The sequence below is a fragment of the Carassius carassius genome, chromosome 20 (genome assembly GCF_963082965.1).
Source record: "Carassius carassius chromosome 20, fCarCar2.1, whole genome shotgun sequence".
Classification (NCBI taxonomy): domain Eukaryota; kingdom Metazoa; phylum Chordata; class Actinopteri; order Cypriniformes; family Cyprinidae; genus Carassius; species Carassius carassius.
In genome coordinates this window covers 31,370,002-31,395,418 of record NC_081774.1, presented here as the reverse complement: position 1 = coordinate 31,395,418, position 25,417 = coordinate 31,370,002, and the positions used below count along the sequence as shown (strand labels likewise).

Below are 25,417 nucleotides of genomic sequence, written 5' to 3'. Positions count from 1 at the left end.
ACTTGACACCAAGGATGCTTTAAATGAATGTGAGTGCATTTAGCAGCTATTTGCTGAATTGCAGGTGTTTCATATATTAGATAAGCACATAGCTTCAGTCAATGATGAGGCCAAAACCGGTGTTTTCACTGGCATGTCTTCTGTTGGTTGTTGAGGACAAGTGCATATTTTGCCTTTATTGTCGCTGTAAGGCTGATGATACACGGAGCAACTTTTTGAGCAATATTGCTATGGGCAACTTTAGTTAATGCTGGCATCAAATGGCAACCAGGTGAGACACAGGGCTTATGACTGATTTAAAGTATTCAAATAGAAATTGGTTTCCCATTCTCAGTAGGAAGGTATTACAACTTTTACTAGGAATGGATGGTTCTCTCTATCACTTAATCCAAATTTCCCCCCAAAGCAAAACATCTGGAAGCATTAAAGTAATGAATAATAATAATAATTTAAAATATATTTTTATATAATCTCTTTTGGTTTTAAGGCATAATTTTGCCTGGACATATTTTCAAATGATATAATGGAAGCATTTTCTATGCATTCAACATTTTTTTATCTATTTTTCCATTTATTACAACTCTGGTTAAAGAAAATTGTTTACGTGCATATGCCCACCATATTTGTCATTATGTATTATCCATTTCAAAACAATGCTATAAATTGTTTTAACAGTATTACTGTTAATTGTGAAACAGACAAATGGCAGATATTTTAGAAGCAATCAGCTGATTCCTCTTCTGGCCCAGGGCATGTTACTCCACCCGTCTGAGGCGTTGGATTGTTACACTGACGGGTGCGTTTCTGGGTTTTTCGTGAGCAGGAGGACCATGAAGACCAGCAGCTCCAACTGCCATCTACTGCCGATGCTATAAATGTAAGGATAATATAAAAATAAAAAATGCATGACAATATTAACACAAGATTTTGTGTTAAAGGGACTGTAGAGTGAAAATCTACCTATTTTCTTTTTTTATAATTTCCATTGACCAAGACAGCATTATTTTATCAAATGATTAAATAAAAGAGAAGATCGTCATACTAATACAAGCATGCTTTCTGCATTTCTAAAGAGCTGATTCCTCCTAAGTCATAAAATATCATATATAGGAAAAACACTCTAACTCAGTGGACGTCCACACCAAGTGCAGCATCATATATAGGCCACACAGACAAACCTTTTCGTTTGGTTATCTCACAGCTCACTCCTCTGAAACCAGCTGGGCAAATACAAACACACCTTGTGCCTAATAATAAAAAAGAAAAGAAAAATTCATGAGGATTAAAGGAACTTCCAACACTTGGAAAAAACTGTTCTCCATGCTATCAATTTTTAGAAAGTGTTTTCTGATTATTCTCACCTTTGAGCACTGCTATGCCGTTATTGTGACAGGGCGAGCAGCGACAGGAGCTGGTTTCTTTCAGGTACTCTGACAGAGCTCTTTTCAGGTTTTTCTTCAGGATGTTAGCATTTGGGTCACGGGACGGCACCAACTCATGGAGGGGTTCTATCTGTAAAAACAAAACAGCTTAATTGTACCATTACAGGATTTTACAAATTAAGGTTGGTGTTAAAATTTGCAAGTAGAGTTGGACGTAAATCATTGGCCCCAAAATGTTATTACATTCTCACTGAATCATAGGAAGGACAAACATGAAAGTGAAGTGACATTCAGCCAAGTATGGTGACCCATACTCAGAATTTGTGCTCTGCATTTAACCCATCCGAAATGCACACACACAGAGCAGTGAACACACACACACACACACACACTGTGAACACACACCCAGAGCAGTGGGCAGCCATTTATGCTGCAGCGCCCGGGGAGCAGTTGGGGGTTCAATGCCTTGCTCAAGGGCACCTAAGTCATGGTATTGAAGGTGGAGAGAGAACTGTACATGCACTCCCCCCACCCACAATTCCTGCCAGCCTGGGACTCGAACTCACAACCTTTCGATTGGGAGTCCGACTCTCTAACCATTAGGCCACGACTTCCCACATGGCAAAAGAAAAGAACTGACATGATTTAGAAATAATGTTAAAGAAATCCATATTGAAATACTGGATAATTTGAGCATTTACAGAGTGTGTCGGGGTGCAACTGCAGCCAGAAAAATATAAAAATCATTTATATCCACAAACACAGATTTAAAGTGTACTATGAACCTATCAATCGCCATCTCTGTCTGAAACATAACATTTCAAGTTGTTTAATTTATTTGAGTTTGTCTCTAAAATGAAGACTTTCTCCTTCCTAGTCTTTTTAAAGATGTCTTTTCCACAGTGAACTCTAGTCTTACAGCTATAATCAATAGCTCCTTGATGAGTGGAGTAGTACCAACCAGTTTAAAACATTCTTCACTCCTTGTTGACAAAACCCATTTGGATCACACAGTATATGACAACTTCTATTTATAAACTGCCTTTTATCTCCAAGATTTTAGAGAGAGTGGTTTACTCACAATATTTGAAAGCTTTTGGTATTTTAGATATGTTCCAGTCGGTCTTTAGGACCTTCTATATAACAGATCTGCAGAGCTTGAGGTTACAAACGATATGTGTGACCCTGGAGCACAAAAGCAGTCTTAAGTCACTGGGGTATATTTGTAGCAATAGCCAACAAAAGATTGTATGGGTCAAAATAATATTTTATATTTTTTTTCATGCCAAGAAATTATTAGGATATTAAGTAAAGATCAGGTTCCATTAAGATATTTTGTAAATTTCCTACCATAAATATATCAAAACCTAATTTTTTGATTAATAATATGCATGTCTTATAATTAATTTGGACAACTTTAAAGGTGATTTTCTCTATATGGATTTTTTTTCACCCTCAGATTCCAGATTTTCAAATAATGTATCTCAGGCAAATATTGTCCTATCATAATAAACAATACATCAATGGAAAGCTTATTTATTCAGCTTGTATAAATCTCAATATCACCTAATTCACACGTAAGATTTTGTTGTCCAGGGTCACATATTATTACTTTTTGACTTAGGATCACATGTTTTTTTAGTTTTATTAGATCTAAGCACTGCATTTGATACAAGTGACCATCAGATTCTTCTTAACTGCCAGAAATTTTGGGTTCGTGTCCAGGGCACATCCCTTCAGTGGTTTGAGTCATATTTAAAGGACAGGAAAGTTGCTGTGTAGTTACGAAACTTTTCTTCCACATTGGTTACTTTATGATGTGGCATTCCACAGGGGTCGGTTTTGGGGCTGCTGCTGTTTTCTTTGTATATGCATCCTCTGAGCACTATATTTTGGAAGTATAGTATTTCTTACCATTACTATGCCAATGGTCTTCTTTTATTTTCCTCAAAAACACATGAATGCTATACCAACAGTAAGCTCTGGCTCTCTACTAACTTTCTCCAATTAAATGAGAGTAAGACTGAAGTTTTAGTTGTATGTTCCCCCATGTCGGGACAGCAAGGTTCCCTGTCTAAAAAGCTTGAAGAAAGAGTCTATGGGTAATTTTGCATTCATTAAATTCTGTGTAGTAACTGTAAATTGAAAGGAGATTTAAAAAAATAAAATAAAATTTGTGTGTGTGGTATGTTCAAACCTTTGGAATGGTCTCCCAATTACCACCTTTAAGTCTTATTTAAAAACCTATTCACAGTGTTTCCCACAGACTTGGGACCGATGAGCGTAGAAATTTCTGTAGGTGATTTACTGAAAATGCACAAATTAAAGAACGCAGACGCAACATCTCATTTACATATCGACCAACACAATATACCAAGCACAGTGCAAATTAGGGTAGTAGCAAATAAGCAGAGCTGATGCTCATTAGGTATGGGTGATCTACTTACAACACAGGCAAAGCTTGTTACATGTAAACTGACAAACACGTACTTATGTTCGGATAGTGTGTTCTTCTGGTATTTCAGATAAATTAATACATGTGGAAAAAATCCTCTCCCTTCTACCTTGTGCTCTGTTCTGTGGTGAAACCATTTCAAGCACAAAATACTTAAAGACATGCTTTTAGGGCATTAAACAATGGCACAAATACTAGTAATTTGATGATCGCAAAAGTTAGTAAATTGCGTTTTGTAGTTCAAATGAATACTCCCCTCCCATAAATTTTGTGTCTGAAAGTGAATCTCCTACAAATTCATATTCAATAATATCAGGTGCAAAAATAACTCTGTCCCGTCTTTTCAGTGCAAAATTTTCACTGCGCGTCTTTAGTAAATCCTGATAGTACTATTTTAACACCAAAAGACACTTTGTGCTGGCGCAAGCTGTTAGCAAATCTTGTCCTTAGGTGACTCTAGGCCTATGTGTGGTGGCAGTTTTTTAAGCCCAACAAAGGTTTGAAATGGAGTGATAAAAATAAATTGAAAAAACAAACAAAAAGTACGAAAATACATACTGGGTGAAAATCTTTACCTTTTTGCTAATAAAATCTGGATTGTAGAACACAGCATCGCCCCACAGCTGCATGATGTCTGGAGTTGGCAGCTGTTTTGCCGCTAGACGGGAGACTGTTTCACTGTCACCACCTCTGACCACAATAAACACATCTTCCACCATTTCCCCCGTTTTACTGGAATCTGAATAGCCGGACAAAACAGTATTTTTAAAGGTAAGCTAGTTTTGAAAGTGTAAGATCGTACCGTCCCTGCAAATCACTCTCGAAAGCCACGTCTCCTCTAAATACAGAGGCTAACCAGCATCATGATGAGAGACGCCATTGGTGAAGGGCTGAATGCAACACTGTCAGATTATCTCATCTCTGATTCGCATATTAGAAAACATTACAGTTCAAAGCGCGTGATATTACAATAATAATATCTTTCATTATCACTCAGTCTGCAAAAGTGTAATGGAACACCTTGATGTATGAAGTCTGCGAGAACACATATGCTGAGCTTAAATAAACATTAGTGACATTTAAGAAGATGCACAAGCAGGTAATAGAATTAATGGTTGTTTCCAAACAGGTTTTCTAAACACTCTGGTGAAGTCTCTGCACATTTGAAGGTCTGCACATGGGTTGGAGAAAGTATTTAAACATCAAACAATTGCACACTTCACCTTATAAGTTCTTCAGTTTGAGCCTCTGAATTGTGGCTTTTGCTTACCTCCAAGCTCGTCCAGTAGACCTTTACAGCCACCAATTGAAAATCCTGCCCCCAAATACACCCCCTGAATTAGGGCTCCAACTTTAAGCCCAACTTGTACACATTTCTTGATATCTTCAAGCTTGTAGTCTATAATGAAAGACAATACATTCAGTATAGGCTCCGTCTTTGGAATAACATGGTTGTCTCATGCTTTTACCTACCAGATTTCTCTAATGTCTCATCATTGAGGACAATAGTATATTCAAAATCTCCACCGAGAGTCGCCTCTCTGATGAAATGTGTTCCATAGTCACTGTAGAGCTGCCGATATTCTCCGTATGTGTATTCCAGTGGCAGGGCTTGCAAGCGGGACATGAATTCAGGGTGTAACATCAGGTCTGATGTTTTTAAAGAATAGCGCGCTACCTCAAGTTCAGAGTGAGCTCGGAGAAATTTCTTTTTCTGAGGGCAACACAGAATAAAATCATGATTGGCTTCACATTCTGGTCAGGAATTTAACACTGTGTGTGTGTGTGTTTTCCCTAAACGTTTTACTCTAAAACTTTCTGAAAATCAAAGCTATAAATAAGTTGAGTTGCAAATTTGAGGGTTATATCTCAAAAGATCAGCGAGATTTTGTTTTGGTGCCATTTAACCTTTTTTGTTTCAGGACAATTTAACCTTTTTGATTCCTGAAAAAAAAAAATTTCAATTGTTTGATTCCTGTAAATTGTTTTTCAATTGTTAATTCTAATGAGATTTAAAAAAAAAAAATAAATAAAAACATTTTCAGTAAAAAAATTACTGAATGATACCTGAGAGTTAAGAAGCCACCTAACATCTCTGCACAAAGCCAGAAAATTTTCTAATATCTAGTCTTTAAATCTCAATAAATTAATGCATTATGTTAATAAATAATAAATAATTTTTCACTTACAGTCACAGAAAACCTACTCACCGTCCCCGAAAAGTTGCGCATCTTCATCACTGACTTCTTGTACTTGTGGTCATTATATTTAAAACTGAACTCAAAAGCATTAGGAATAGCAATTCCAAATGAGACGCTGGTCTTGGACAAAGTTGCCTTTGTTTCACTCTTGGAGTATTCACTGTAAGATTCATATGCCTCCAGTGTGAAATCATAAGAGCCTTTTGTCTGGGAACAACAAAGTTAATTATTCCAGATTAACTAAGTCCTGAATCAGCCTTTAGTTGTTACTACTGTCATTGGTAACACTAGCATCAGAGAAAGATTTAAGATAGAGTATAAAAGATCATTTCAGGTGCAAAAATGCAAGTTACTCAAAGATGTTTTGGTAATTCAATAAAACCATAAGATTACCTAACCTACATTGTTACATTTTAAATCACAGTTCACGGTTCACAGGTCACATTTTTCATTACACACACGTGTTTGTCAAACTGAACCTACATTATAAAACTAACCTCAGATCGACGCCTCTAGTGGAGAACCATCAAAATGAAAAACCAGTTCAAAGCAATAAAGCCTAATTTGCTGAAGTCACTTGACTTGGCCAGTTTAATATGCGCTTCGAAACACAGAAACGCAGTGCTTCCACCGCAGCTTTTTAAGCATGCAACATACCTCTATTGTGTACTGTTGTATATTATAAGGCTTCCTGTAGCGAACATCTTGGATGAAATGAGGCAAGCAGCCGCCAGCGTAGTATCGGTTATCGAGCACCACTGCTTCCAGTTTACCGCTCAAAATGTTGAATCTGACAAAGAAGAACAGATTATCTCCAAATACCTGATCCGTAGCACATAATCAGTTTTGCATTTGGCTCAAGTACAGGAACAACAAAAATATCCTTATGTTACCATGGACTGCAACATGAGAAGTGATAAGCATGGCATTGAAAAATGACAGTTTTGGAAAAGCATGAAGTAGCATAAAGAGCAAATGCTAGGACAATTGTTTTATTATGCTGCAGAAAATATCATGCATTCTCAAAACCTGCTGTGCATGATGACATCTATTTAATTTGGATATCTACTACTAAGTCACATATTATTTTGTGAAAATCTAAATCAGATGTCAGTAAACTGTTGATAGGAACTTATATTACTTCTTTTGTGTTTGATTTGATTCAAATGCTGAATGTATTGATAAGCACTGATGTTAAACTAAAGTGTACTTTAAAGTAATTTATACAAAAAACTTGAATGCTATGTAAATATAATTGTCGTTACACATTTGTAAAACTGAAATTTTGTCTATTTAAAATGTTCATTTCAGATGCAATATCAAACAATTATAATCAATGCTTTAGTCAACATATCAAAATAAGTATCATTCTCTAAAGCATGACAAGTGATAAAACATGATTCCCTTTCAAGGGAATTTAGAACTGCGTCCTCTATGGGGCGCTATGGGGAACACCTCATCGTGACCCGTGTCTGAAGCATACATTGGAAAAACACCAACAAGTGGCCGGCAACAACCTCTGACGTCACTTCCGGCGTTACTATAAATAAGCGCCAGGAGAACAAGTCATTCTCTTCTTCATCTTCACTGACTGTTCTGTTTGAAGCATCTGAAAGAACTGGTAAGAGCGATCTTTTTCTGTCTATCATGGCGACTAATAGCAAGCGTTTAGACAATGTGTGCATCCATATCTGCGTTATTTGACACTCGATGACACACATGATCTTTGCGTCATTCGTTTGCATTGTGAGCGTTTTTTCAATGAAAAAGCTCCGCTCTCATTCGTCTCTCTTTCCAAGGAAAAAAAGAAAAAAAGGTGGCCATCTTCCCGTGGTTCAGGACCCGCTGCTGCTGAGGCACAGAGGAGAACGAGCTTGTGAGAATTTCTGGTGGATCTGCCCGAATGGTTTAGAGGGACTTTCCCTTTCGCAATCGTCGGCGGTGGACGAGAGAGAGCCTCAGGAGGATGATGTTATATCTTTAACACTTTCTGATACTGAGGTTAATGCTCTGCTGGGTTTTTACCCAGGAAAAGCAGGAGATATTCGAGGATGGTGAAAAGGTGAGGCTGAGCCTTCTCAATCCTCCTGTCCTGCATAAGTAGAGCAGTTGGAGGTTATGGATCGGGCCACGGCAAAGTTGGACTTGCCATGAAAGTGCGTTAACAAAGTAATGCTGTGGGGCCACCTCGATAAGCGTTATCTTTCTGACCATAGCCCTCCAGCTCAGGTGAGCCTTCCATTTCCGCCTGATCTCCATACAGAGATCAAAAAAGGCCGTTTTCTTCTTGCATCCATTGGTTTCGGCATAATCTCCCTCCTTGTCATCTAAGCTCCTTCGAGAAATACATCTCGCTTAAATGGCAAGGCATACGCAGCAGCAGGTCAGGCTGTGGCTTTATTACACATTATGGTGGTGCTTCAAGCATATCAGACCGATCTGCTAAGAGACCTGGATAGAGGCGAGGGCCTTTTTCTACCAAGAAGGCCACCTCTGCCATGGGCGGGACTATGGCAGCCATGGTGGTAGCGGAGAGACATCTGTGGATGAACCTGGCAGACATTGGGATGAAAGAAAAGGCTTTCTTCTCGATGCTCAGGTTTCGCCTTCTGAACTTTTCGGTCCTTCCATTGAGACGGTGATCGAGAAGTTCAGGGAGACGAAGGCGCACTCCGCTACTTTCAGATCCTTCGTTCCACGAAGATCCAGGTCTGAGCCCGAACAACATAGGGGTCCTGGCCGGGGTCGATCTGAGGATCAAAGAAGGCTAGTGTTGCGATTCGCGCTCCTCCCCCACCTGTGGGCAGGGGTAAGAGGAATCGTGGGTCACAAGGAGTTAAGCAGAACCTAAGGGATATGATCCAGACGAGGCAGTGTTCGCGCCTGAATCAAAGCAATACCTATGTATCTACTCGTTCCCTTTAGGGATTTCATTCTCCCCTTCCTAATTCCCCTGTAACCACCAGCTCTCCACCTGATCAAGGTTAGGTGGAAACATCTCGCATAAAAGTCTCCTATGCTGGACATATAATGTTTTTGGTTGGTTCTATGTTCATAGAAACCACTTTACTGAAGGTCCGGACTAAAATGAGGCGCCCCTTGAGCAAGGCCCCAGCGCAGGTGAGTATGTGACCCTTTCTGTATATACTTATGTGTATTAAATTGCTGGTGGTTATGTGTCTATTAATTAACTCTGTGAGTTTCCTTTGCAGTGCTCATTTACAGTTTTTACTAAACACTTGTCAGCACCAGCCATCCAGCTTCATGTTCCGGTATTAGGCGGCTGAGATCACAGTTTTTTGCGGGAGCCTCCTTGATCATCAGGCCTGGCACAGCACTGCAGGGAATTCCATGGATGTCCAGCTAGGTCACCCTGAGGGGCCTCCTGTCCGCTTAGTTGTGCTGTCGCATCCAGCGGGAAGTGGAGTTGGCAGTTACAGAAGTCTTCTTGTATACGCTGCCTCAGGTGATGCTCCCCTCACCAGAGGTTTATAAGATTTGAGTGTGCCTCTCCCGTGTGGTTCAGCGCCTCTGTGATGCTTAGGAGCCTTTAGGTACACACGCTAAGCTCTGTGTACTTTCTGAAAACCACATGGTGGTCAGTGTGCAGGTGAACACTTTGCACACTTTCTAAATAAGTGATGAGTGTGCACGCAAGATTCTGCGCACTTTCTGAAATCCTGTACGGTAAGGGTAAGCGCTCCGCCTCATTCCCTTTCTTGAGATGATTAGACCTTGGTTGCTTGGGCTTCATTCAGCCAGTGTGTATTTGTTTATGCACTTCAAGCATCGCTTCCCTCAACATGAGGGGCTATTTGGGTGATTCTCTTGGTAGTTTAGCGGCACTCCCCTTTTCCATGAAGGGTCGCCTATGAGTGCGCTACTCTGTATTTGGAGTTCTCCTCTCATATGAGACTGAGTTCTCCGTTTTTTCCCCAGAGTGCATCAGCATTATTTCCATAGATCGAGTCGATGACTCTCGAACATTGTCTCACTTACACACTTTCTGAAATCCACACTGTGGTAAGTTTGCACACTAGTATTCTGCGTTCTTTCTAAAATCCTATACGGTGAGGGCTTTGTGTGGTTGCTTTGTGCCCTTTCTTGAGTTGGTAAAAGCCCCATGCATCTTGGGCGCCACTCCACCTATGTATCCTCGGATACCTATCTAAACAGGGCGTTACTACTAGGGATTTGTTGAGACAGCCCCTTCAGCAAGCTTATGCAAAGCAAGTGGTAACCCCTGTGTGACAGGCAAGACTTAGTATAAAAATGCTAGGTTATTAGCCGTATCCCTTTAAAGGAATCTTTCCTGATTCCAAGCCTTCAGCTCTACCCTGGGCCGAGGCCCTAACGATTAAGTTGGGTATGCAGCTTAGGCCTTTTGGCCGTAAGGGGTACTGTCACAGATAGATGTCTAAACGTCCCAGGGGCAACTCCCATGGAAATGGTAGAGTTGGTACTTAGTGGTCACCATGATTCTGGCCTGCACTCCCCTCAGTATGGCGGCGTGGGTATACTGTTCCCCATAGTGACCCTTAGAGGACGCAGTTCGAAATTACCTTGAAAGGGAACGTCTCAGGTTATGAATGTAACCATGGTTCCCTGAGTAGGGAACGAGACACTGCGTCCTCTAGCTCCCTTACATACTTCGGACGCAAGCTACGAAGAAATGAATGACGTGTTCTCCCGGTGCCTGTTTATAGTCACGCCGGTAGTGACATCAGAGGCTGTCGCCGGCCAACTCGTTGGTGTTTTTTCAATGTATGCTTCAGACACGGGTCACGACGAGGTGTTCCCCATAGCGACCCCTAGAGGACGCAGTGTCTTGTTCCCTACTCAGGGAACCATGGTTACATTCGTAACCTGAGACTTTTATATTGTACTTGAAAACTTTTTTAAAAACCAAATCTATGATGGCCAGTGCTGCTTACAAAGCTACTATAAGCACTAAGGGTAAAAACATAAGCAACAAACATGATATTACCAGGAGGACCTTGCTTCTGTATGTTAGTATGTCAGTACAGGAGTTTTTTTAAAACACGCACCCTTTGGCAAGATTCTCGATTCCATAATACTCCTCGGTTGGCTGATTACAGGCTTTGTACACCTTTTTACAGCCTAGTTCATCAGAGCCATCCCCGCAGTCATCATCAGCATTACAGCGCAGAGCCTCCAGCACACAGCGACCTGTTACACCACACACAGTCCTGTCTTTACATCGCCTTGGTTCCAGTAATACTTTGACTGCTTTGGCTGAATTTCTCATGAAATGATTGCACACAAAAAGACTGAATGAAGTCATTTTGACTGAGTTTTTGTTTTTGGACCAAAAATGCACAGTTACTCTATGTGATTTATAAATGTAATTATTTTTGTTGGAGATGCTCAGAGACTAATGGTGATGTTAGGAAGACCTGTGACAGTGCAGCGAAAGCCCTGGCATGGAGGAGTGTGTCTCTGGCAGGAGTATCGCGGTGCAGCAGTGCAGGGTTCCTCCTCTCGGCCCTGATCATGACACGGATATCCTCCAAACTCAGACGGATGGACCAGCGTGGCATAACGATACTGAAGAGACACACAACAAGTGTGTGAGGCTCAACTCTCACATTTAGAAAAACATGTTTATGAAGACAACTTGAATGCATGTGCTGTACTGTAAAGATTAAATGTGACCCTGCAGCACAAAAGCAGTTTTAAGTAGCACAGGTATATTTGTAGCAATAGCCAAAAATACATTGTATCGGTCAAAATTGTTTATTGTTTTTCCTTTTATGCCCAAAGATCATGTTCAATGAAGATATTTAGTAAATTCCCTACTGTAATTTTATATCAGTAATATGCATTGCTAAGAACTTCATTTGGACAATTTTAAAGGTGATTTTCTCAATATTTTGTTTGCACCCTCAGATTCCAGATTTTTAAATAGTTGTATCTAGTCCAAATCCCAACAAATCATACATCAATGGAAAGCTTATTTATTCAGCTTTCAGATGATGTAGATTAGAAAATACGCATGTTATTAACATCCTAATAAACGTGTAAATGAGCAGACAGACAACCAGATAATAAAAGCCCATTCTCACCCTCTTCTTAAGGCAGGGGTCACAGCGAGTCCATGGGGACCATTCAGACTGTGAACAGTCCACTGGGTCTTTAGGCGGTTGTTCAGCGCTCCTGTCTTCTGAACGACAGAGCGCTACAGCACTGTTGGAAGCAGATTTATGCTGTTTGAGAACGCAGTATATAAGGTAATTTATAACAAATTGCAGAATTCAGATTCAGAGACTTAGGCCCGGTTTCACAGACAGGGCTTAGACTAAGCCAGGATTAGACCATAGATCAATTAGGACATTTAAGTAATTTTTATAAACATGCTTAGAAAAAAACATTACCGATGTGCATCTTAAAACTAAAAAGGCACTGATATATTTTTAAGATCAGTCAGTGCAAGTTTATTTCAGTGGAAACAGCTCAGACTTACATTTTAGTCTAGGACTAGTCTTAAGCCCTGTCTGTGAAACCAGGGGTTAGAGTTTACATTGCACAGAAGGTGTTTGGATACTTTAGAAGAGTTAGAGCACGTCACACCTGAAAATGTCTGAATTTAATTGCATTAAAACAAAAAAATCAAACTCGGTGGCATCTGATGCATCTAAGCTTCTATGAAAACTAACTTCACTGTTCATAGATAATTCTTCTTATTATTATTGTATTGTTGCTTTCATTATATGAACAATATATTATATATTACATTATTTGGTTTTCATTACATCAACAGTAGACATGTTCTGAAGAGTTTAACAACAAAAGTATTTGATTGACTATTCAAGACAATATATTCAATATATCTTCAATATATTTATTGCTTCATATTTTAAAAACCTACCATTTTGTAAAATATTTTGACTGAAAAGGATGTTTGTGTAATATTCCTTAAAAATGTGTGGCACTTTTTACATTTTTTGTGGCTTTAAAAAGGCCACAGCATAGTGATAAAAACCTTGAGGAACAATACATGTATATACAGTGCCTTGCGAAGGTATTCACACCCACCCTTCATTTTTTTCAGTTGCTGCCTTATGTTAAATTACTTTAAATTAACATCTAACATCTTTAACCAAATACAGTCAAATTTAAGCAATCAAAACAGAACGTAAAAAAAAGGAAACCAATAAAACACATTGTACATTCATTTTCAGAAAGTAAAATATTCCAACTTACCCTATAATACACAGACAAAGTATTGCTTTGCTGCAGGCTGAGTTTGCTTGTTGAAAGCTGTACATTATGATGTCAAGGAAACCTAGAGCATTCCGGTTATTCCAGGATGTGTTATTTGGAGTCTGTATGTCTCGTAAATGAGTCACATGAAAGTGAACACAAAAAATCAATGAACATGTTTGCTTTGAGTTGCATTCAATCTAACCATTGGACTTTCAGTTGAACATTAATAATCGTATTTACTGACTTGAGTAATGGCTTTGTTGATAACATTTCTATTTATTTTTTATGATTGTTTAAATGCTTTTCTCAATACATGTATGTTTTTTTCTCAAGCACTTCATGCATTTTTTTGTATAGTCTATGCATCAATTAATATCTCTTCCCAAAAGCATGTTTTTTTTTTTGTAATTTTAATACATGTTCAAAAACACATGGGTGTTTTAAATAAAAGTATGTCAATTTATTTAACACTTATTTACAGGAGTTTATGATCTAATACAATCTCAAACTCCTCAATATGTGGGATTTAGCAGTGGTCCAGTATGTGATAATATTGCACGATGTTTCTAAATGAATGCATGTTGTCTACATAGAGATAAAATAGAAATCAGTTTGCATATAAAAACATCAAAATTGCATCTAACAGAAAAAAATACTGGACATTCAAATTTTAATAATCAAATAATTTTTGCATTTCTGTAAAGAAATTCTCACAAAGTGAAATAATTACACTCCTTTTTCTCAGAAAATGAAATTTATTAATCATTTGCAGAATAAGTGTCACCTCTCTACTTATGTATGACTGAACATGAATATATTGTGTAGCCATAACATTTAACCTTTGCAACAGGAAAAGTGCTCTATGTTGGAAGAGAGAAACATCTTTAATGGAGACCATTCATAATGATCACAGGTTATTCTGTATGGTGAATCCTAAAGCATATTTGGCTAAATCTGTTGTTAAATAAGATGCTAATAATACCTTTTTCTTAATGAATAAAAATTAATGACATCAATACTGTAAACATAGGTACATCTAGCCAATGACATAAATGTGAAATTACTTGCTTTATTTCAATTTATTTGCTGTTAGTCTTCTGGATTTCTTATTGATTTATCTTTTTTTTTTTTTTTTTTGACAATAAGGCAAACTAAAATGCTTTAGTACAGTGTCTGATTAGTACAGAACAGGAAATAATAAAAATGGCACTTTGTCTTTTTTTTTTGATTATAATCAAATGAGAAAATCTCTACAATACAATTTTTTTTTTTATATTTTTCTAAGAAAATGAACAAAGTTATCCTGACAGTATGTCTTTGAACTGCTTCACCTACAACACCTCTTGATTCAGTGAATGTTGTAGCTCTTGGTATGGACCTTCCATTCTGATATATTCACAGAGAGGCAAAAATATCGCCAGTTAAGCAAACATCAAGCCTGAAATCATATATGTATACAGTTTACAGTATTGCTTATGATCTGCACTGAGCTTGCGACACTGTAAAGCAAATATTACAACAAAAGCTCCAGAGCAGAGATTTAAAACAAACAAATACATTTTGTCATTCAGAAACATACACTGACAGTATCATAAAACACACGTTATTTGAAAATGATTTAAAAATGAACATTTTTGAATAATCATGTCATAGTAAAAAATCTAAAAGAGAATGTCAACACCAGTTTTCCAAAAAGAAAGAAAAAAGATGGTCATTAAAGGTTTTCTTTTCTTTAGGAAAGGCTCATCACAATATTAACATTCAATACAGTTCTTTACAAGAAAAAAAAAGCAATGATTTTAATCAATGTTTTTGGCTTCTCCATATGTAGAATGCAACTACACAGCTTCACAGGTGATCTTGTCCATTACAAATGACAACAGAAATCAATCCCCAAGTCCATCAAATGCCCATCACAGTTAAACTTTGATTTAACTGCTCCAATTTCTCATACTGTGACAGTTTATTATTATTTTACAAAAAAAAAGTAGTTTAGACAGCCAGTTTTCAAGTCCATCACAAACTAAAGGTGCACCTCATTTTATTAAAAATAGATTTTATTTTCTATCAGTTATAAGAGTTTGTGAAATGTCCCACAGAGCTCACACATCTGTATCACTGTGATTTCTGGATCCTCTTAGTGCTCTTCTGTATGTTGAGCCTCATTCTTTCTAAGGATGAAATCATAAATAGAGCTCAGAAATAAAGTTGAGAAATACTGAATTTCATTGACATTAGAGACAAAAGTGTGATGTCTGTCATAAGCCTTTGTTTTTTTTTGGCAGCTTCAGTAAATTTCTGAGCAATGAGAACTTGTTTTTTTTTTTTTTTTTCAAAAGATGTTAGTTTATTTATGCATAACCAAATTAATATGAGCTCAGCATTCCCATTTTATGATATCACAACCCAAAATGTTTCTGAACACCTCCTGAACTGTAGGTCTATGATACTGACTAATGATGACTGTCAATATGGTCTTACCGTAGCCATTCTGCTATCATCAGTACTAAATATAAACATGATGATTGACTTTAAGGGTTTTGTTTCCTATATACATCCAGATGAACCATCCACTTCCTCTTACCTGGAACACTCTGGGTGCTCTGGATGACAAGTGATGCTTCTGGCTGGAGTATACATTTGCAATAGTATCTGCTATCCAGTGTGACACATGCTGTTTCGAAGCTGGTCAACTAGCATTTTTCTCACTGATACAATTGAGTCGCAAAGGCGAAGTGTAGGCGTGTAAATTAAATATCTTATGTAGAAAGGCCAGATTTGGCCAAAGGGAGACTTATGAAAAGGAGTTGGCTTTCCATATTAGCTTGTCCTCGCTTACTGATAAAGAACATAATTCACCCACTCTTTTGGATACAGATAGCAAGAAGGAAACAAGGATGAGAACATGCCAAACCCAAAGCTGTATTTTGGTTATGAATGGATACTAAATCTGGACTTCACCTTAGAGATGGTCAGCTCTCAGTGTTAATGGCCATCAAAAGCCCTGTATCAGATGTAAGAGAAACAGGAGCCAATGAGTGACATTAGGGGTTGTTGCTGAGAGGAGTCTGTAAAAGGTGATGTGTGTGGAGAAAATGGGTCAATTTTCTGATAACTAATAGCTGTCTCCACTCTTAGTAACAAGCGGAGAGAGAATATAAGCCAACAGGAGAAAGGAGCAATTCCCAACAGTGTAATGATCTGCTGAGACACTGATTTCTTTGTGTCTTGTACAGTTTTTCCTTTGGTTGCAATTAAAGTATGTAGAATTTCTCTCTGCCCTAAAACCTAGACCAGGGTTCCTCAAATCTGGACCTGGAGGGCCACTGCCCTGCATAGATTACCTCAAGCCTTGATTAGATTCACCCCTCCCACAATTGTTGATTATTAGTGGCGTCATTCTTTAGTTTTATTACTGCTGAGTGAGCTGTCATTAGTCCGCCATTGTTTCGACACCGGAGAATTGCTCCTAAGTGATTGATGTGTTTTGTTTTTGAATGTAATAATGAACATAGCAGTCGTCATTTACTCACGACATCGGAGCCGCTGAAGACGTAGTGGATTACATTTGTTTTTGAAGGGAATCCGCCCCGATCTACATAGTTGTGCGAATCATTCGTCATCCTGCTTTACCTCCAGAAGTGAGTATAAGGGTTTTTTTTTATTAATCTTTGCAAATCGCCTTTCCTAACAATATGCTAGTTCGCAAGTTTCAGGATGAATGCAGTTCAAGTTTACCTGTCTCAGAGAGCAGCTCGGAGGTGAGAGGCGGGGTCAGCAGAGAACATTTGCATTTAAAGGAACATGCAACAAAATGACTTGCTGTAAACAGAGCTGTTTTTGAGGGTATAAAGGGTGTTGTTTTACACTATTTAGAAATTCTAACCAAAATATGTTATAGACAGTTCATTAAGACCCTAAATAATTATATCAAATTGTGGAAAATGGGCAGCCGATGACCCCTTTATGATCCCTGCCGCAGATCAACCACACCCCAAGACAGCATTTCTAGTCAGTCAAGGTGGGGTAAAGAAATTAGCCATTTATAATGGCCTAGCAGCTCAATGATGCCTTTCATCGGTGGTTACTGGAGCAGCCACACAATATCAAGGGAACTATAAGTCTGGTGGTCCTGGAGCAGTTCATTGCTCATTTTCCTAAAGGAATGGTACAAATGGCTGGAACCTCTATTATTTAGGGTGCGGTAGGTCCTGCAAGCCTCCGTTGTGTTTTCCCCATCTGAGCTACTCTATGGACGCTGACCATGAGGGCTGCTCAACATCTTCAGAGAGGCTTTAGAGGATGGACCTTCTAACAGCTGGAAATAATTATTTCGTGATGTGCCTGTGATTGAGTATCAGAGATGACACAGAAACCTCAATGTTCCTAAAAAGCTGGGAGTATGTAACCAGGGTTCTATAGAGCACTTCCATAAGACCCTAGCCTTCTGGGCTTATGGTTTTCCAAAGAGTGGCCAGGCCTTTGGCCACTGGAATGCACTAGATGCACTACATTTGTCAGACTGCCAGTGTAGCAGAATTTTAGATCTGACACACTTCATTATTAGTCTTTTCACACTCCTTCTGGGTACACCATAGGTACTCAGACACCCAGTCTGCACCCAGGGATGTTAAGCCCAGGACACGATGGTCAGCCGTCGGCTTGCATCTGTCGGGCTAGTTTGTTTAGTGGTTCCACATGTCAACGGCAATTTGAGAACTCTGATTGGATGTTCAGTTTAGCGAATGTGTCTGTGCCCGAGAATTAAAGTGAAAGTGATGAAAATTAGCAAGTAAACGAAGATGGCACGGACAAAGTTATGTTACTTGATCTTACCAAAGCATTCCAATCTATGAGTATTTTCATAACAACCACTTAAAATGAAGAAAGTTAACAACATAACCACTACCATACCACTGATGTTTCTTTCTGAAGCATACTGTATTTTGGCAAAATGCTTGCAACCAGATCTGAACTAAGGTGCAGCTTTGGGATTATTCCAGGCTTCACTGATGAATGATCTTTAGCAAAAAGAACAGAGAAAGGAAGGGAGGAGTTGGGAATCTCCAGCCTACACTCATTGTGCTACTGCTGCAGTCGAAGTCTTAGCATGTGACATACAACATAAGGTGTGATGTAGAATAGGTTCCAGTCTTGCTCCTGGGGGCCAATGTGTCCTGCAGAGTTTAGCTCCAACCCTCCCCAACAGACTTACTGTACATGGAAGTGTGTTTAATTAGGATTGAAGCTAAACTCTGCAAGACAGTGGCCCTCCAGGAGCAGAATTGGAATTCTCTGATATAGAATCTTGAAGAAGAAAGTCAGAAAGAGGGCAAACCAACCCAGAAGACATCTCTCTTTCGACAACAAGCTGTGAAGAGTCTGGAAGGTTTATCTGAGCATCTGGTGGCATCTCATCATTGCTGGGAGTTTGAGCACATGCCTCCTATAAGACATAGAGAATGTGATTATCGGTGAAAAACTGAAACAGACTTTAGCACTTTAGAATTTAGACAGATCACATCCATACAGCTATGACACAACCATTACCGAAGCTTCTGGTGCATTGACTAAGCTGTCTTTTGCAGTCACAAGCAATGGCTCTATTGAGGGGGCAGCTGCTGGAGACATGGTGTCCTGCTCCGGGCCAGTAGCAGCACCTGTGGAAATGGAATCAAATGGATGGCAATGATGCATGTCATATGTTAAACATCAATCCTTGGTTGTAGTGTTTTAAACTCACAAGAATCAGTTGGGGATGGTAATATTGACGACTTTGAAGTCAATCTCAACTGTGAAAGATCAAGCTCACCACAACAGTCCATTTCCAGTTTCCCAGAGGACTGTGCAGCATCATGTTTGCTTGTGCAAATCTGAACAGCTATTGTTTCCTCCTGGGGGTTCTTGTTTAGAGCGTCCTTATATCCACTTTTCTTTAGGGTAGGTTCTATACAGTGCTGAGGGCTCATTATGTTTGATGAAGTCTCGGGAGGTTCACAGGAGTGCGGACGCATGGCAGCTATGGGAACCAGACCTTGAAGCACTGCGGCAGGAATCGGATGCGCCCCCATTCCAACTGTCTGGGATGGTAAAAACGCCCATTGCTGCTGGCCCGTGGCTGGAGAGTGGAAGAGATTAGCCTGACCCCAAATCACAGGCTGGCCTCCAGGGAGCATCTGGGCCACCTGCAATGGTCCCTGAACCCCAAAGGCCATTGGAGAGGCTTGTGTACCAAATGACTGTTGGGTCCAGTGGGCAGCCTGGAATGCACCCATGGTCATATAGCCTGAGAAATGGCAAAAAATCTTGAGAATAAGTTTTATTAATGGCATTCATTAAAATAATGATGTAAAAATCTGAACTTTGAATAAAAGATAAACTGTCAGGCAGTTGCTGTGTGTTACCCGAGGGCACAGCCGGTGGGCTAAAATGAGTGAAGAGTTCGGGACGGTGCTGACGTCCCCTCCTTCCAGGATCCAGTGTGGTAGCAGGGGATGCTGGCACCTGTGATGACATGGACGTCATTCTGGATATGAGATTGTATACAATGGTATCATAATAAAAATGAGAGATATACCATTTAACCGGACATAAATTGGACCCAGTTTTTTTTTTACTTTAAACATGTGATTTGTGCAGGCCTGTAATTTCACAAAGCTAAAGACAGACCATTCTGTTTTCCTTTAAAAATAAAAAATAAAAAATTATACAACCTAATTTAAACAAAAAAAAAAACAGCTCATGATAAATATGTGTAGTACCTTTGTTTGGATTGGGATTAAAATGCAGTAGTTGCCTCTCATATCAAATGGCTATGGATATTTTTGGTTTAAGGCCAGTTCGGCTTGTAGTAGAGCAGATAATAATGCAATTTAAATATATATAAATAAATATAGTCAGAATTTGCTTTTATTTTTACAGATAGAATTTACACACACACACGCACGCACACACACACACACACACACACACACACACACACACACACACACACTCACACACACACACACAGGTGAACTGTTTTATATATATTGTATATATTTCTGGTCTTTTAAACCAAAACTAAGTTGGGTAATATTCAAATATGCAATTAAATGGTTTGCATTAAAAGTGAGACTAAGCACATGAGTGACTGTTCATCTTGAGGTTTACTTACAGAAAGGATGTCTGGTGGGGTTGCCATGTCACCGAAAAGATCAAATTGGTTTATATTCTGCAAGACAGTCAGGGAGAAAGATTATGGAGATATAATGCCGAACTGGAAGACATTCCTCAACACAGATTATCTGAACAAGATCAGTGATTGTTCACTGAGCAAAGCAGCCCACAGTGTAATAGTTATTGATCTATCAGTGGGCCCAACAATGAAATAATGCTTCAATAGTGGAAATCTAGTACTTGGCTACTACACATGCTATAGTGGTTATCAGATGAAGACATAATGCCATGTCAGTGACACTAACAAGTGAATGGAATCATGCAACGAACATTAATAAAACAAAACAAAAGGTACAAGCAATGACATGGATGATAACTAAAATGTATGACCATTTATCCAGAACTCAATGTGTATACAAAACAAAAAGAAAGCCAACACAACAGTTATATTCTATAGCAAAGCTAGCAAATCACATCAGAAGACTCAAGCAAAATCAATGTTTGGCACGTGTGTGCAAACATTGCATCAGGGAGACTGATATTTGTTTGAGTAAAGCTCCAAGCACTCGATAGGCTCCAACTGAATGAACAGACAAACAATAACGCTCTGTGAAATGGACTGATAACAATCAATTAACATGGATTAATTCTGGTGAAAGCAATGCTGTGTTTTGACTTCTGTCGGTCTGTTTGGCGTTTTACAATAATTGCTGATCTTCAAGCATTGTTTTTTTTAGCTTGTTATAAATAATAAGCTCTGGAAATTTTAAGTAGACATCACTCTGAAAATGTCCGCCATAATGGTGTTTTCAAGCTTATCTTTATGTCTTTGGTTAAATAAATAAATAAATAAATATCTTTGTCATTAATGCATTGCAATAGTCACATTAACATTTTCTAAACCCATGCAGTACATTCATTCTAGAGGTGAACTCCCAAAAACAAATCTCTGCTTGATTTTCCCCTCATTAATTTCCCTTGTATAATGTCACGTAATATTGAAAGATTTTTAACATGGACAACAACAACAAAGAACTATTTTCAGAACACTGATTGCTTTCCATTTGCTTCGGGATTCAAAAAACTTTACATTTTCTAAATCAAGACCGGGGAAGAACATTGAGAGGTTTGTTTGAGGGAAAGCTGAGCGAATGTTCGAGACATGAGAGAACCTACAGTCATAAGATGGTGTTTTGGAGCGTCATAGATCCCATCTCTCTGCTGACTTTTGGGGACCTAAAAATTATAGCAAGTAAAGAACACAAGACTACTGCTATGCTTTAGTAATATTTCATTCTGTGTGCACTGCACAATACATATTGTACTGTAGGTATGCTTGAGTACTGTATTTTTAAGCTCACAGAGAACTCTTGGGCAGATAATATTATAGGACAACTGTTTTTAGATTCCACTTTCTTTCTGATTTTGTAACTGTAGAGATGTGGCCGAAAAGGGGAGTGGCTTAAGCAAGTACCTGGTAATCGCTCTCCTCTGATTGGAAGCCACGGAGGGGCTCGTGTCCAGCTTCAAACACAATGTACTACAAGGAGTTAGGAAAGAAAATGAGAAAGGCCCGTATGGAACCAATCAGACAGTGGCAACACTGAGAACATTCAATGCTAAATATTGTGTATCTTTATCCAGAACAGTGAGAACTCTAGATTGACTCTTTTTGTTTCCACAGGACTGAAAATCAGCAATGGTATCTCATTAATTTCTCAGTTGTTAGTTGATTTAATGGAAAGCAAATTTTACTCTTAGGTTCGATTCTTTGCGCAAAAAAAAAAAAGTTCAGAAGACATGCTCGAGATGCCAAAGCCTGCTATCAAAAAGTTCTGTACAAATCAATAGTTCCTAAATATTGCAAAATCAATATTTCCTAAATATAGCAATCATCCTACTACTTGTCCACTTAATCTGATTCCCAACTCACCACCTTCAAGTGATCTCTTCTTCAATCATACCTTCACTTATTCACATCATCAGCTCCTCTCTTCACTCTGGAACATTTCCCTCAGCATTTAAGCAGGCTCGGGTAAGCCCACTGCTTAAGAAACCATCTCTAAATACAGCACTTCTAGAAAACTACAGACCGGTATCTCTTCTTCCATTCATTGTAAAGACACTTGAGCGAGCTGTGGGCTTCAAAAGTGGCCACTCAACTGAGACTGCCCTGCTCTCGGTTACTGAAGCCCTGCGACTAGCAAGAGCAGCTTCAAAATCCTCAGTACTCATCTTAATGGACCTGTCTGCTGCTTTTTGACACTGTTAATCACCAGATTCTCCTGTCCACCCTCAGAGAGATGGGCATCTCTGGAACTGCACTCCTGTGGGTTAAGTCCTACCTCTCCAATAGATCCTTCAGCGTGTCTTGGAAGGGTGATGTTTCGGAGTCACAACACCTTGCTACTGGGGTTCCTCAAGGCTCAGTACTTGGACCACTTCTCTTCTCCATCTACATGACGTCATTAGGATCTGTCATTCAGAAGCATGGCTTTTCTTATCACTGCTACGCTGATGACACCCAACTCTACTTCTCATTCCAACCAGATGACCCGCTGATAGCTGCTCGTATTTCAGCCTGTCTGAGTGACATTTCTAGCTAGATGAATAATCATCACCTTCAGCTCAACCTTACCAAGGCAGATCTTCTGGTGGTTCCAGCTAACCCATCGTTTCATCACAACTTCTCTATACAGCTGGGTTTGTCAACCATTACTGCTTCCAGGACAGCCAGAAACCTAGGAGTTGTGATGGATCATCAGTTAAGCTTCACAGACCATATTGCTACAACGACCCGGTCCTGCAGATTTGCCTTATACAACACTAGGAAGATTAGACCCTTCCTGTCAGAGCAAGCAACCCAACTTCTTGCCCAAGCTCTTGTTCTCTCCAGACTGGACTATTGTAATGCTCTCCTGGCTCTTCCTGCATGTACTGTCAAGCCTCTGCAACTGACGCCTTGTGGTGCCATCCCAAAGAAGTTCAAAATCACTTTCACGGACCTTTTCCTGGACTGTGCCCAGCAGGTGGAATGACCTCCAGATCTCAATTCGAACAGCTAAGTATTTTCTCATTTTCAAGAAACATCTAAAGACTCATCTTTTTTTGCCAGCACTTAACCAACAAATACTAGCACTTTTCTTTCTTTTCTTGTATTTCATATATATATATATATATATATATATATATATATATATATATATATATATATATATATATATAAAACTGGCTATGCGTTCTGTACTAGACTAACTGAGACTTGTCATGGCACTTGTATACTGTTGTTGTTCTCTTGTTGATCTGATTGTTCTCATTTGTAAGTTGCATATTCTTATCAAGGCTGCATTTATTTGATAAAAAATACTGTAATATCAGTAACACTGAGAAACAATATTATAATTTAAAATAACAATTTCTATTGTAGTACCGTAATTCCAAATGATAAAAAAAAAAGTTAAAAAGAACAGGACTTTTTTAAAGTCACATGGTCATATGACCAGCAAACGTCTAATGAGCTATGAATAAAATCTGATAATTTAATAAAAAATAAATGTATAATAATACAGTATTAAATGATGAAATTTTAACAGGTAAAATCAAACTGGTCCAACAGCTTCAAAACTACTAAACCAAGTTACTTCAACCAAACTAAAGCAAGACATTGGAGAGCTTCCATCATAGGCGTTCTGGTTGGAGATGATTCTGGATGTGAAACTGATGGTTAAAGTTGTCTGTATTCAGTGTGAGCGAGAGAGCACTGGGTTCAACATATCATCAGTATACAGTAGGGCTGTTTATGACTCTCCACAGAACATATAGACAGAACCACAAAACATGACTGCAGATCAACACACTGGCAATGACAGAATGCTTAACACAAGTTCTGTAAGCATCAACTGCAAAATAATACCAAGCACACTTAAATGGAGGAGGTAAATGATCATAAAACCAAGTCTAGGATGTCAGGTTAAGCTCACCTGATACACTGGATCATCAGTCTCATCCTCAAGAATCGTCTGTGGCAGCCATTAAGAAAAACAGGCATGATTTGTAGTATTTTTTACAGATCAAATTAGAGCCAACCAAAAGAATTATAAAAACTGAGAATCATCAGAAATTAACAACTTTTATGTTTGAAAACAGAAAAGCATTTCTATTTCATACGAGAGATTTATATGTAGTTTCTGGCACACACTCGGGCAGGACACAAATTCGGACAACAGAAACACATGCAGAATTGTATCCTAAAGAGTCACTGGCCATTGTTTTTAAATAAAGTCTTGCTCTTGTTTAGCTCTTACCCAGAGGTGGGTAGTAACGAGTTACATTTACTTCGTTACATTTACTTGAGTAATTTTTTGGGGTAACTAATACTTTTCGGAGTATATTTAAAGATGGGTACTTTATACTCTTACTTGAGTAAATTTTTGGGGAAAAATCTGTACTTTTACTTCGTTACTGTGGGCGACGCTCCTCTCGTTACTTTATCTTAATGCAATAAATGTTATAAATGCTTCAGTTTATTCCAAACGCGCCGTCTGCTTTTCTCTGGGCAATGAGCAATGCCCATTCGCGAATGATTCATTCTTTTGAGTCAATTCTGTTCAAAGGCTTGATCAAACCAATTGGCAAATGAGTGAATTGGTTCATGAATCAGTTTGAATGATTCGTTCAGTTCCCTGCTGCACCGTACGCGCTGAGCATCTGAAGTGGTTCACTCGGAGTTGTAACGTTTAAGAACAGAAAGAGCGTTGAAAACGTGGCTGGAACTGCACTGAATTGAAAGCAAATCTGCAAAGGCTATTATTTGCTAGCGATGGAGATCCTTATTAGATGAACACCGCGTGTGCTGTCTACTGTTTAACAGGTAATAACTTGGGCTACATTCGATTACAGTACACGATACCTCTGACATTAGTTTGTTGTACGTGTGTGGCTTATAACAGAGGGGAGTCAAGTTGAATGCAGCTTCCAAAAGACAAAAAATTGCC

At 38.9% G+C, this 25,417-nt stretch overlaps 1 protein-coding gene across 4 annotated transcripts in view; it reads right to left on the bottom strand.

The window, feature by feature from the left end:
• Positions 1 to 451: 451 nt before the first annotated feature.
• c8b (complement component 8, beta polypeptide) overlaps positions 452 to 25,417 on the bottom strand; it is a 50,945-nt gene continuing 25,979 nt past the window's right edge. Inside the window, exons 7-25 of one of the 4 annotated variants that reach the window (XM_059502537.1) lie at positions 24,404 to 24,442; positions 21,898 to 21,963; positions 21,600 to 21,659; positions 20,422 to 20,478; positions 19,670 to 19,769; positions 19,009 to 19,551; positions 18,816 to 18,925; positions 18,608 to 18,711; positions 12,125 to 12,245; positions 11,456 to 11,606; positions 11,087 to 11,228; positions 6,696 to 6,828; positions 6,048 to 6,245; positions 5,311 to 5,551; positions 5,108 to 5,236; positions 4,413 to 4,576; positions 1,362 to 1,512; positions 1,179 to 1,247; positions 452 to 869 (exon numbers count right to left, since the gene is read on the bottom strand). In XM_059502537.1, coding sequence (XP_059358520.1) covers positions 715 to 869; positions 1,179 to 1,247; positions 1,362 to 1,512; positions 4,413 to 4,576; positions 5,108 to 5,236; positions 5,311 to 5,551; positions 6,048 to 6,245; positions 6,696 to 6,828; positions 11,087 to 11,228; positions 11,456 to 11,606; positions 12,125 to 12,245; positions 18,608 to 18,711; positions 18,816 to 18,925; positions 19,009 to 19,551; positions 19,670 to 19,769; positions 20,422 to 20,478; positions 21,600 to 21,659; positions 21,898 to 21,963; positions 24,404 to 24,442 — 2,733 coding nt within the window. In that variant the 3' untranslated portion in view covers positions 452 to 714. Of the gene's footprint in view, positions 870 to 1,178; positions 1,248 to 1,361; positions 1,513 to 4,412; positions 4,577 to 5,107; positions 5,237 to 5,310; positions 5,552 to 6,047; positions 6,246 to 6,695; positions 6,829 to 11,086; positions 11,229 to 11,455; positions 11,607 to 12,124; positions 12,246 to 13,262; positions 13,426 to 15,008; positions 15,437 to 18,607; positions 18,712 to 18,815; positions 18,926 to 19,008; positions 19,552 to 19,669; positions 19,770 to 20,421; positions 20,479 to 21,599; positions 21,660 to 21,897; positions 21,964 to 24,403; positions 24,443 to 25,417 lie in introns of those variants that run through there. The other 3 variants (XM_059502534.1, XM_059502535.1, XM_059502536.1) reach the window with 3 other exon arrangements.